Source organism: Theobroma cacao, chromosome 7 (genome assembly GCF_000208745.1).
Source record: "Theobroma cacao cultivar B97-61/B2 chromosome 7, Criollo_cocoa_genome_V2, whole genome shotgun sequence".
NCBI lineage: Eukaryota > Viridiplantae > Streptophyta > Magnoliopsida > Malvales > Malvaceae > Theobroma > Theobroma cacao.
Genome location: NC_030856.1, coordinates 1,983,950 through 1,995,972, shown reverse-complemented (window position 1 = coordinate 1,995,972; position 12,023 = coordinate 1,983,950). Strand labels below are relative to the sequence as shown.

General features: G+C 36.7%; 1 protein-coding gene across 1 annotated transcript; it reads left to right on the top strand.

Annotated features, from left to right (window-relative positions):
* Nucleotides 7,610–8,773, top strand: LOC18593516 (probable protein phosphatase 2C 25). The gene has a single exon (XM_018124623.1). It carries the CDS (start codon nt 7,610–7,612, stop codon nt 8,771–8,773), a length of 1,164 nt encoding a protein of 387 aa, XP_017980112.1.

The following is a 12,023-nucleotide window of genomic DNA, read 5'->3' as shown; positions in this document are numbered from 1 at the left end:
TGGATTAGTATGATTTGGAATGAAAGTAGTCGGAACATCACCACGTTCAAATTGAAACCATCCTTCATCCTCCGAAAAATTAAAGTAAAAGATTGAAGACGATGAAATCCCCACGATTAGACAGCGTGGTGAAGTTGGCAAAGAGGTAAAACCAAAGCTGTGACATCGTTCTAAATTAACAACTAGTGGTGGAACTGAGATCAGTTTCTTTGTAAAAGGATGATAAAAGCACATAGAGCCACCCTCATCTCTCGACGACATCAGCAACCATCCTTCTTTAGAACAACGGATGTCGAAATCTATTATAGACTCAGGAATGTTCATCAAATACCTATCACCAAACTTGGGATCGATGAAATTGTGGAGAGTCCTACTATTACCTTGAGCAAACATCAACCATGGTGAGAGAGAATGGGAGTTTAATTTATGTGAAGTTTCTCTCCACTGAACACGAGGGGCTACTAGTCGAAAAGTCTTGCAGACTAGACGGAAATTGATGTAATCAACTAAGTAAAGATTATTTGCAATCAATGCTATAATTTCTAATGGAAGATCACAGAGGTTTCTTACTTCTGCTTCACTTTTGTCTGGCGAAAACTTCAGGATCTGTTTGTCTTCCCTGTCTTCCTTTTGATTTACTTCTTTACTCAGTATTTGGCTGCCTTCTGGTTTTCGATTATGGAACAACAAACTGTCAATCAAAACATGACTAATTAGTAATAACCACGAAAGAAATCGTAAAATCATATCATAGGATATATATGTTGAGGTCTTTACCTTGAATCAGGCATGACCCAGAAGGGTGTAGACCATGACTTGGGGAGATGCACCCAAGGAAGAGAAACTGAGATGCTTTTATCTTCAATGTTAAAGGAGTACAAGCATCTATCTGTGCCCACTGTAAAATGTACGAAACCCCCTTCAATCCCTGACTCATTAACGGGACAGGAAATGGCATAGACTGCGGTTTTACTAAAGAAAAACCCTCGATCTTTTGCACTTCTCACCTGACTCCATTCCATTGTCCTAAAATCCAACCTGGAAATCTCAATGTCTAAGACCTGACTGGCATTTACACCTCCCCATGTAACTTCTAGAACACAAAGTTCTCCACAAGATTCTACCAAGTACCAATCCAGGCAATTCGAATGCGAGAATCGACTTGGTAACATACAATTTAATGATCTGAACATGATATGCTTAGGCTTAACCTGGTCAATAACCTTTATCTGCCGACTCATGGGAACATACAATTTACCCTTATACTTCACAGGGGAAGAAGAGAGTAAACGATTACGAGTACTAGGTTCTTCATCTATGATCTGGCTCTGCATATCCATCTCCTTAGCAGGTATCTGAGTCCATTCTTTATCTCCAATTTTGCAGAAGATAAAAGATTTAACAATCCTCTCGAACACTAACACCATGCTGCCTGGATTGCCTGGAGGTGATAGCAAAGAGCCGGTAATGATTCTCTGATCAGGCTTCAAATCCAATGGAGGCAGACTGATATACTCCGACGACGCTGGGTTCCAAAGGGAGATAAACTCACGCCGGACTGTAGGCTTTTTGATGGTTTCATCAGATATAATCAACCAGCCATGAGAGTAACCCAAAACTCCATTGATCCGCAACTTGGGGCTGCTCTTACCGTAAGTCTTAAAGGGGCGAGCCATGCTGCAGAACGTTCGATGACAACCATCTTCACAGTGAGGAAAAACAAGCCAAGGACACGATCCTAACGTTTCCAGTAAGCGACTTCGCTTAATCACCCTACCCTCCTCCATGATCACTGATCAGAAATTTTAGCTTGAAGTTTAAGAGGCGGGAAAACCTGATGAATTAGGCTGAGGGCACGAACAAAACTATCCAATAACAATAAGGAAATCTTTCTTTTAAACGCCGAGTACTTTAGTACGTTTAGTCAATGTTGGAACCGGTTTCAATAACCTTAATACACCTGTTAAAGTTTTTCCCTAATTCGAGTATTTTGTTTTAATTAATTTCTTGAAAATTACACATGACTAACCAGAAAGCATCTGGTGGAAATTAATAACATTGGCTTATACAGCAGTACCACATAGCCAGACAGCAGTGGACATCAGTGTCATGAACAGAGGGTGGCTTTCACCGCCAGGCAAGGAATAAAACATGAGCCATGATTGCCATGAAACCAAGGAATAGAAGTGCCTTGGGAATCGTAAACATGAGCTTGAAAGTCTCTACCAAATCTTTGCCCTACCATTGCTACCATCTTTAACACCGAAAGAGCTCAAAATTAATAATTAAAGAGGCTTCAAGCATTGCATACTCATTGAATCTAGAGCTGGTTCAAGAAACGATATAAATCAGATTGCGAAACAATTAGCTTTAATGATTCTTTGAAACATCAACGACCCTTAATAGATTGAGTCCTATTCCATATTCGAATTGGTTTCAAAAACCTTAACAAGCCTGTTAAATTTGTTTTCTTGAATTACAATTTATGTATCTCTTTTAATTAATTACTCAAAATTGAATTTCAACATATTTTCTCCATTGACACATATAAGATATTAATAAGATAAAAATTAGGAAATTCTTGAGCACATTCTAATAATTAAAGAGGTTTCAAACATGTCATACTCATTCCCCCCTAGTATTAAAGAAAATATCTTTCCTTTTCTTTTCTTGGTATGGATAGGAGAGGGGTTAAAGATCAATGGCACAAAATTGAGAATCGTGGGATATATAGAACAATTTCACTAATAAAACCACCTCTGTTCAATCCAGCTAGAGAATAGGGGCTCAGTTGTATGATAAACATCAGCCCACAAAATGAAATTGATAGAGCTATAGGTATATCATTTCTTCTTTCTTTCTCTTCATGGGAATAGTCTCCAATAAATTCGTTGCCATCCTGAGGCAATCAATGGCCCAAAACCTGTTATGGGTCCTTCGATTTAAATTAATTAAATCAGAAAAATAATGGATGTGAGTCCTTTCTTCACATTATTAAAACATAATGCTAGAATATATGGGTTTCAGCTTGTGTATGTTGCTGGAAACAGGGCATATGGAGGCTGTATGATTAGTGTTTGTAATCTAGAGGTGGTTCAAGGCAGAGATATAAATTAGACTGTGAAATTCAGTACTTATACCAACCGTGCATATGGCAGATGAAATTAAGAAAATCAAATCTGAAAAATTAGTCTAATGTAATGTAATAATAAGGTAGAAAAAGAAAAACTTTTATCGTCTCAAAAAATCGCAATATGTTGGATTAACGAATGATTCTTAGCATTTGTTTCATGTTGTGTCTTCATTAAAATCATCAAATTTTGATTGCAAACAGAATACGGGATAAAATTTATTATATAAAAATTCCTAATACATGAAAAAACTAGCACACTATGTGATTACATTACATTACTTCATATCCTGACAAGTAACTCAAGTTTAAGCCATAGGAAACATAGATTAAGATCATCTGTTGAAGAAATATCATGAGTAAATCAGAAGACTATAGCCATCTTTGTTGGATCCAGCAGGAGTGCAAGTACTCTGTTGTGTTGTAGAAATTGGTTGCAGCTTGTTTGCTTCCAAAAGTCCGATACTTGCCTGTTCTAAGACAATAGTAAACGATTTCCTTTCCCTTAATTTTGGGGAAATAAATTTTGTTTTCCATTCCAGGGGTCTTGGCCACCATGGAAAAAGATGATGGAGTACTCACAAAGAACATGTAATTTCCAAGGTCACTTACTTTGCGCCAAGCCATGGTGGTTTTATCCAACTCAAAAACACTAACACTTTCTCCCAAGTTATCAACAAATACTGAATGAAGTTTCCCATCGCATTCCAATAAGTAGCTGTGATCAGAAGAGTTGCAAGGTTTTTCGGGCTTTAGAAGAACATCCCACTGAACCAGGTAAACATCACCTATATCCTCAACTGAAAACACCCCTAGGTTACCATGCTTTCCCAAAAAATAAAATGCTCCTTCGAAGTAAACCGGACTGCTATGATTTGGAATAAAAATAGAAAAATCATTTCGTGTAAATTGATACCATTCTTCATCTTGCAAAAAAATTAAGCACAAGATTGAAAACGATGAAATCCCCACGATTAGACAGTATGGTGAAGTCGGCGAAGAGATGAAACCAAAGCTGTAGCACTCGTCCATATTAACAAGTGGTGGTGGAACGTGGATGAGTTTCTTCGCAAAGGGCTGATAAAAGAACATAGAGCCGCCTTGATCTCTTGACGACATTAGCAACCATCCCTCTTTAGAATAACGAATATCAAAATCTATTATAGACTCGGGAATGTTCATCAAATACCTACCACCAAACTTAGGATCGATGAAATTGTGGAGAGTCCTACTATTGCCTTGAGCAAACATCAGCCATGGAGAGAGAGGATGGGACTTTAGTACTTTAGGTGAAGTTTCTCTCCACTGAATATGAGGGGCTACTAGTAGAGAAGTCTTGCAGACTAGACGGAAATTGATGTAATCAAGTAAGTAGAGATTATTTGCAATCAATGCTATAATTTCTAATGGAAGGTCACAGAGGTTTCTGACTTCTGCTTCACTGTTGTCTGGTGAAAACTTCAGGATCTCTTTGCCTTTCCTCTCTTCAGTTTCTATTTCCTCTTCTTCTTCTTCTGGTTTTACTTCTTTACTGAGTATCTGGAAGCCTTCTGGTTTTCGATTACTGAACAAGGAACTGTCAATCAAAACATGACTATTTAGTAATAAATTACATGCAAGCACCCCAGCATTTGGCTTATGAATAGGTGCATGTATTTCCTAGTCAAAGAGCAAAATCCCCTTTCTCCCAAATTAAAAAAAAAAAAGGTAATAATCACATAAGAAATCGGAAGATTCTTAAATCAGGTTGAGGCCTTACCTTAAATCAGGCATGACCCAAAACGGTGTATCCCATGACTTCGGAAGATTCTCCCAAGGAAGAGAAACTGAGATGCTTTTATCTTCAATGTTAAAGGAGTACAAGCATCTATCTGAGCCCACTGTAAAAATATATACGAAACCCCCTTCAAGCCCTGAATCATTAGTGGGACAGGAAATAGCATAGACTGCGGTTCTGCACAAGAAAAAAGCTCGACCTTTTGCACTTCTCACCTGACTCCATTCCATTGTACTAAAATTCAACCTGGAAATCTCTATGTCTAGCACCTGACTAACATTTACCCCTCCCCAGGTAACTTCTATTAGACAAAGTTCTCCATAAGATTCTACCAAGTAGCTTTCCAGGCAATCAGAATACGATGATAAGCGATTTGGTAACATGCAATTCAATGATCTGAACATGAAATACTCAGGCTTAACTTGGTCGATAACCTTTATCTGCCGACTCATGGGAACGTAACATTTACCCTTATAATTCACAGGGGAAGAATAAAGTAAGCGATTACTAGCACTAGGTTCATCATCTATGATCTGCATCTCCGTAACCATCTCCTCGGCAGGTATCTGAGTCCACATTTTATCCCCAAGTTTGCAGAAGATAAAAGATTTAACAATATTCTCGAACACTAACACCATGCTGCCTGGATTGTCCGGAGGTGATAGCAAAGAGCCGGTGGTGATTCTCTGATCAGGCTTCAAATCCAATGGAGGCAGCTTGATCAACTCCGACGACACCGGGTTCCAGAGGAAGATAAACTCACGCCGTATTGTACGCTTTGTGATGTTTTTATTAGATATAATTAACCAGCCATAAGAGTGACCCAAAACTCCATTGATCCACAGCTTCGGCGTGCTCTTACCGTAAGTCTTAAAGGGTTGAGACATGCTGCAGAACGTTTGGCGGGTCTCATCTTCACAATGAGGGAAAACAAGCCAAGGACACGATTCCAACGTTTTCAGAAACCGACTTCGCTCAATCACCTTACCATCCTCCATGATCATGAAGCTTAGTCTGACGTTTCAAGAGTAGGATTTTGGCTAAAACACAATTCAAGGGCAGGGAAACCTGATGAATCCTGATGAATTATTATATATATATTATTCGAAACTTTAATCTTAATATTAGTGAAATTAGAATTTCAGTACCCTTAATAGATTGAGTCCTATTTCATACTTGAATCGGCTTCAATACCCTTAAGAAACCTGTTGAACTTGTTTTCTTGAATTAGAATTTCTGTATTTCTTTTAATTAATTGTTCAAAATTGAAATTTTTTTTTTCTGAAAGATAGAGGATTTCAGAAAAAAAAAATCTGTATATACACAAAACCTGGCAATTGCTTCCTCTCCCTGTAGAAACCAGAAAAAGGCGAACCAGGCACCACATCAAACGTCTCAGCAGGCATCCTGTAGGGAAGAGAAGACTTACAGGTTCATTAGGGGAGCCTCCATGTTGTAGATCAGTTTCAATAACATTTCATATCCCTCCCTAATACACCTGCTGAATTCAGGGGCAGAATTGGTTTCACCAACCTTAATACACCTGTTGAATTCGTTTTCTTGAATTAGAACTTGTGTATTTCTTTAAATTAATTTCTCTAATTGAAAAACACGCATGACAAAGAATAAATCCTAAATGTGCTAGACTGTTACTCTTTCCCAAGTCATAACCTCGATATCAGTCCTAGCTTCATCATAGTTTAGTCCATAGTTATCTGTCTCCAGGTCTGCAAAATTGAAAGAATCCTAGAACCTCTCCGAACAATAACACCCTTCTTCCTGGATTGCTAACTAGGCGGTGATATCTGTTGATATTAATTCTTGCATGGAATACTTACAGCACGTGTGCAAGTCCACCAGTCTGGTTTACAGCAAACCAAAATGCAATTTGCATGTCTTGATATGATATGTGATCTTAATACTTGTGTATATTATGCCAAGAACAAGTGTCATATGCTTTTGATATGTATTTAACTCTTTCTATAGCATAAAGCTACCGAAGTTCTTGCTTTAGGTTTCAAATTTTTATTGGTCTGATAATTTTATTATAATATAATTAATAAAATATTTATATATTCTCTCATGTCTAATAAATATTTATTTTTTTTCATTTTTCACACCCTATTAATTATCAACTATTTATCTAATTTCTTATTAAGATATTTAAAAATCAAAATAATTAACAAAATGACATATTTTCTCACAATACTATTAATTTTATAAATAAATATCAATTTTTTATAACTTTCCAATTCCGAAAATACTATTTTTAATATGTATTTTAAAAAATAAACTAAGGATAATATATATTTAATGATCTCCAACTACTATTTTTTTTCTTTATATAAAATTAATTATTTTTTTTAATATATAATATCTACTTATAAATTCTTCTTTCTTCGATTACTTTTTCTTCTATAACTTCAACAACAAAAACTTCATTTTCTTAATTTTAATTAAAAAAAATATCATTTGAATATTTAACTATAAGTTTTTGAGGTTATTGAGCCATCTTTGAATTCTTTATTAAACTATAATTAGAGTTATTATACAATACTATTATAGTTAGAGTTATTATACAATACTATTATCTAGGTAGACTATAATATCTTATTATCTTTTCTTTTCTTCCCAACTTTTTTTTCAACCTAATTTTTTTTCTTTCAAAGTGAGAAGCTCAATAAAAGGGCATTGTTTGAGGGATGTTTCCATGGTTGGCAAGGATAGCTCCCGCTTGTTGGAGACCAGTGAGTCGATGTGCCTGTATGAACAAGGACAATAATAATAGTAATAATGACGAAGCACTTTGGTGTAGAGACCTCGAAAAACACTCTTATGGTGATTTCTCCTTTGCTGTTGTTCAAGGCAATGAGGTCATTGAAGATCATAGTCAAGTCGAGACTGGAAAAGAAGCCACTTTTGTTGGTGTCTATGATGGACATGGCGGCCCTGATGCTTCTCGCTTTATCTCTCATCATCTCTTTCAAAATCTAATCAGGCTTGCTCGAGCAAATGGAGCCACCATTTCTGACGATATTCTCAGAAGTGCTGTTTCCGCAACTGAAGATGGGTTTCTTACTCTTGTACGTAGGACATGTGGAATAAAACCATTAATGGCCGCAATTGGATCTTGTTGTCTGGTTGGAGTTATGTGGAAGGGAACATTATACATTGCTAATTTGGGTGATTCTCGAGCTGTAATTGGTCATTTAGTTAGATCAAATAAGATAGGTAGATCAAATACGATGGTTGCTGAGCAGCTGACTAGAGATCATAACGTTAGTATAGAGGAGGTCAGACAGGAACTCAGGTCATTGCATCCAGATGATTCTGATATTGTTGTTATGAAGTATGGAGTATGGCGTGTTAAGGGCGTCATTCAGGTATCCAGATCTATCGGAGATGCATACCTGAAGCGACCAGAGCTTTCTCCTCATCCTTCTTACCCACGATTTCTCCTCTCTGAACCTATTCGTCGACCTGTGCTAACAGCAGAACCATCCATGTGCACCAGGGTTTTACAACCTAGTGATAAGTTTGTAATCTTCGCATCTGATGGACTTTGGAAATGTTTGACAAACCAGCAGGCTGTGGAGATTGTGTATAAGTATCCACGAGCAGGAATTGCAAAGAGGCTTATCAAAACAGCTTTAAACAAGGCAGCTAGGAAAAGCAAGATGAGATATGATGATGTTAAGAAGGTTAAAAAGGGGATCATCTGGCGGTTGTTCCATGATGACATTACAGTTGTTGTCATCTTTATAGACCATGAGTCGCCGCCGCTGGGTGCAAAGATGTCTGTGCCAGAGCAGTCTGTACGTGGGTTTGTCGACACCGCCGGACCATCAAACTTTAACATTATGTAAAATGCACAGTCCATCATCTGGATTAATACCCAGTGAGGTTGTGGTGAAGTTTAACAAGTTTCCGAGATCTTGATATATAATTATGGATCTTTCACCACTTATCAAGTATGTTTTTTTAATTTGAAAATATGAATTCGTTATTTATATGTTTTTTTAAATTTTATTTTCATAGTTTAAAATTGTAGGAGGCCGAATTTAAGTTCTAGCAAAAAAATAAATGCTTAGTTATATCATAAAAATCAGTTCCAAATGAAATTGATAGACTCTTCTCAAATCCAATTTTTCTTCTCAAAGTCTCCAATAAATTTGTTGTTATCCAGAGGTAACAATGGCCCAAAACTTGATAATTTTATTTCAACAACCATTGTATTTCCTTAGCATGAACACCCAAATCCTTTTCTTTCTTAACAAAAGCAAAAAATCTATAATTTGAATTCAGGTCCTATATATATTACATATTTGTTTCGGAATCATATGAACCAACTTAGTTTAGTCAGTTTAACATAAAATTTTTAATACTAAATGTCGAACGATATACAATTTAGTAAAATTTGGTTTAAAAAATAAAATTTAAAAAAAATCGTCACAAAGGCTTTTCAAATTGTTCTTATTGACTGCACTTTGTGATAAAGGCCATTGCACAATTAGTTTAAATTAATTAAAAAATTGAGAACAATTTTTGAATTCAGCAGGCCACAAAGCCTTTGTTGTCCCAATTTTTCTTGCAACAAGAGAATGTTGCTAGTATAAGCTAACTAATGCCAAGCATATGCATATAGAAGATAAAATTAAAACTTTAATCTACTCAGAAAATTACAATATAATGAATCAATGAATTATTCTTAAAGCTTATCCGATGTCGTGATTTGATTGAAATCACCAAATTTTGATTGCAAATAGAATGATAGATCAAATTTACTATAAAAAGTTCCAAATACTAGAAAAAACAAATAGAGAACTATCTTATTACAATTGTGATTAATAACATTGGCAATGGCAATACCAAATTTGGCTTTAGAAATACTTTCTGGCAAGTTACCCAAGTTTAAGACATAGGAGACTTAGATAAGATCATCTGTCGAAGAAATATCAGGATTAACTCAGAAGTTTATAGCCATCTTTGTTGGATCCAGGTGGAGAACAAGTACTGAGTTGTGTTGTAGAAATTGGCTGCAAATTGCTTGCTTCCAAAAGTCCGAAACTTGCCTGTTCTAAGACAATAGTAAACAATTTCTTCTCCCTTAATTTTGGGGAAGTAAATTTTGTTTTCCATTCCGGGAGTCTTGGCCACCATGGAAAAGGATGATGGAGTACTCACAAAGAACATGTAATTCCCTAGATCTCTTACTTTGTGCCAAGCCCTGGAACTGTAATCGAACTCAAAAACTCTTTCTCCCAAGTTATCAACGAACACTGAATAAAGTTTTCCATCGCATTCCAATAAGTAGTTCTAATCCAAAGAGTTGCAAGGTTTTTCAGGCTTTTCAAGAACAAACCAATCAACCACAACCTGATCAGATAAATAGTGAAATGAAAAAATTCCCAAGTTTCCTTGTTGTCCAAGAAAACAAAAAGCTCATTCGAAATAAACTGGACTGTTATGATTTGGAATGAAAGTAGAAGGAACATCACTACGCACAAATTGATACCATCCTTCATTGCTCGAAAAATTAGAGTATAAAATTGAAGACGATGAAATCCCCACGATTAGGCAATATTTTGAAATTGGGAAAGAGGTAAAACCAAAGCTGTAACATCGTTCCAAATTAACATTTTGTGGTGGAACGAAAATGAGTTTTTTGGAAAAGGGATGATAAAAGCACAAAGAACTGCCCCGATCTCTTGACGACATCAACAACCATCCTTCTTTAGAATAACGAATGTCGAAATCTATTATAGGCTCAGGAATGTTCATCAAATACCTACCACCAGGCTTGGGATCCATGAAGTTGTGGAGAGTCCTACTATTACCTTGAGTAAACATCAACCATGGGGACAGAGAATGAGAGTTTAATTTACCTGGGGTTTCTCTCCACTGAATATGAGGGGCTATTAGTCGAAAAGTCTTGCAGACTAGACGGAAATTGATGTAATCAACTAAATAGAGATTATCTGCAATCAATGCTATAACTTCTATTGGAAGGTCAGAGACATTTTTTACTTCTGCTTCACTATTGTCTGGTGAAAACTTCAGGATCTCTTTGCCTTCCCTCTCTTCAGGATCTCTTTACCGAGTATCTGGTTGTCTTCTGGTTTCGGACTATCGAACAAGGGACTGTCAATAAAATCATAACTAATTTGTAACAAACAAGCAAGCATCCGAGCACTTGGTTCTATGAATAAGTGCATGTATTCCCTAATTAACGAGCAAGTAATAAACACATAAGAAATCGTAAAATTATATCATAGGATATTTATGTTGAGGTTTCACCTTAAATCAGGCATGACCCAAAAGGGTGTAGACCACGACTTGGGAAGATTTACCCAAGGCAGAGAAACTGAGATGCTTTTATCTTCAATGTTAAAGGAGTACAAGCACCTATCTGTGCCCACTGTATAATATACGAAACCCCCTTCAATCCCTGACTCATTAGCGGGACAGGAAATAGCATAGCCTGAGAAGTTACTAATGAAAAACGCTCGATCTTTTGCACTTCTCAACTGACTCCATTCCATTGTACTAAAATCCAACCTGGAAATCTCAATGTTTAAGACCTGACAAGCATTTACCCCTCCCCATGTAACTTCTATTACACAAACTTCTCCACAAGATTCTACCAAGTACCTATCCTCGCAATACGAATACCATGAGCGATTTGGAATCATGCAATTTAATGATCTCAACACCATATGCTTAGGCTTAACCTGGTCAATAACCTTTATCTTCCGACTCATGGGAACATACCATTTACCCTTATAATTCACAGGGGAAGAACAAAGTAAGCGATTACGAGCACTAGGTTCATTATCCATGATCTGCATCTTCACATCCATCTCCTCAGCAGGTATCTCGGTCCACTTTTTATCTCCGAGTTCGCAGAAGATAAAAGATTTGACAATTTCCTCGAACTCTAACACCATGCTGCCTGGATTGCCTGGAGGTGATAGCAAAGAGCCGGTAGTGATTCTCTGATCAGACTTCAAATCCAATGGAGGCAGACTGATCAACTCCGAGGATACTGGGTTCCAGAGGAAGATAAACTCACGCCGGATTGTAGGCAGTGTGATGGTTTTATTAGATATAATTAAC

Excerpts from the sequence above, each read along its gene's own strand:
- LOC18593516 (XM_018124623.1), top strand. The coding sequence starts at position 7,610 with ATGTTTCCATGGTTGGCAAGGATAGCTCCCGCTTGTTGGAGACCAGTG.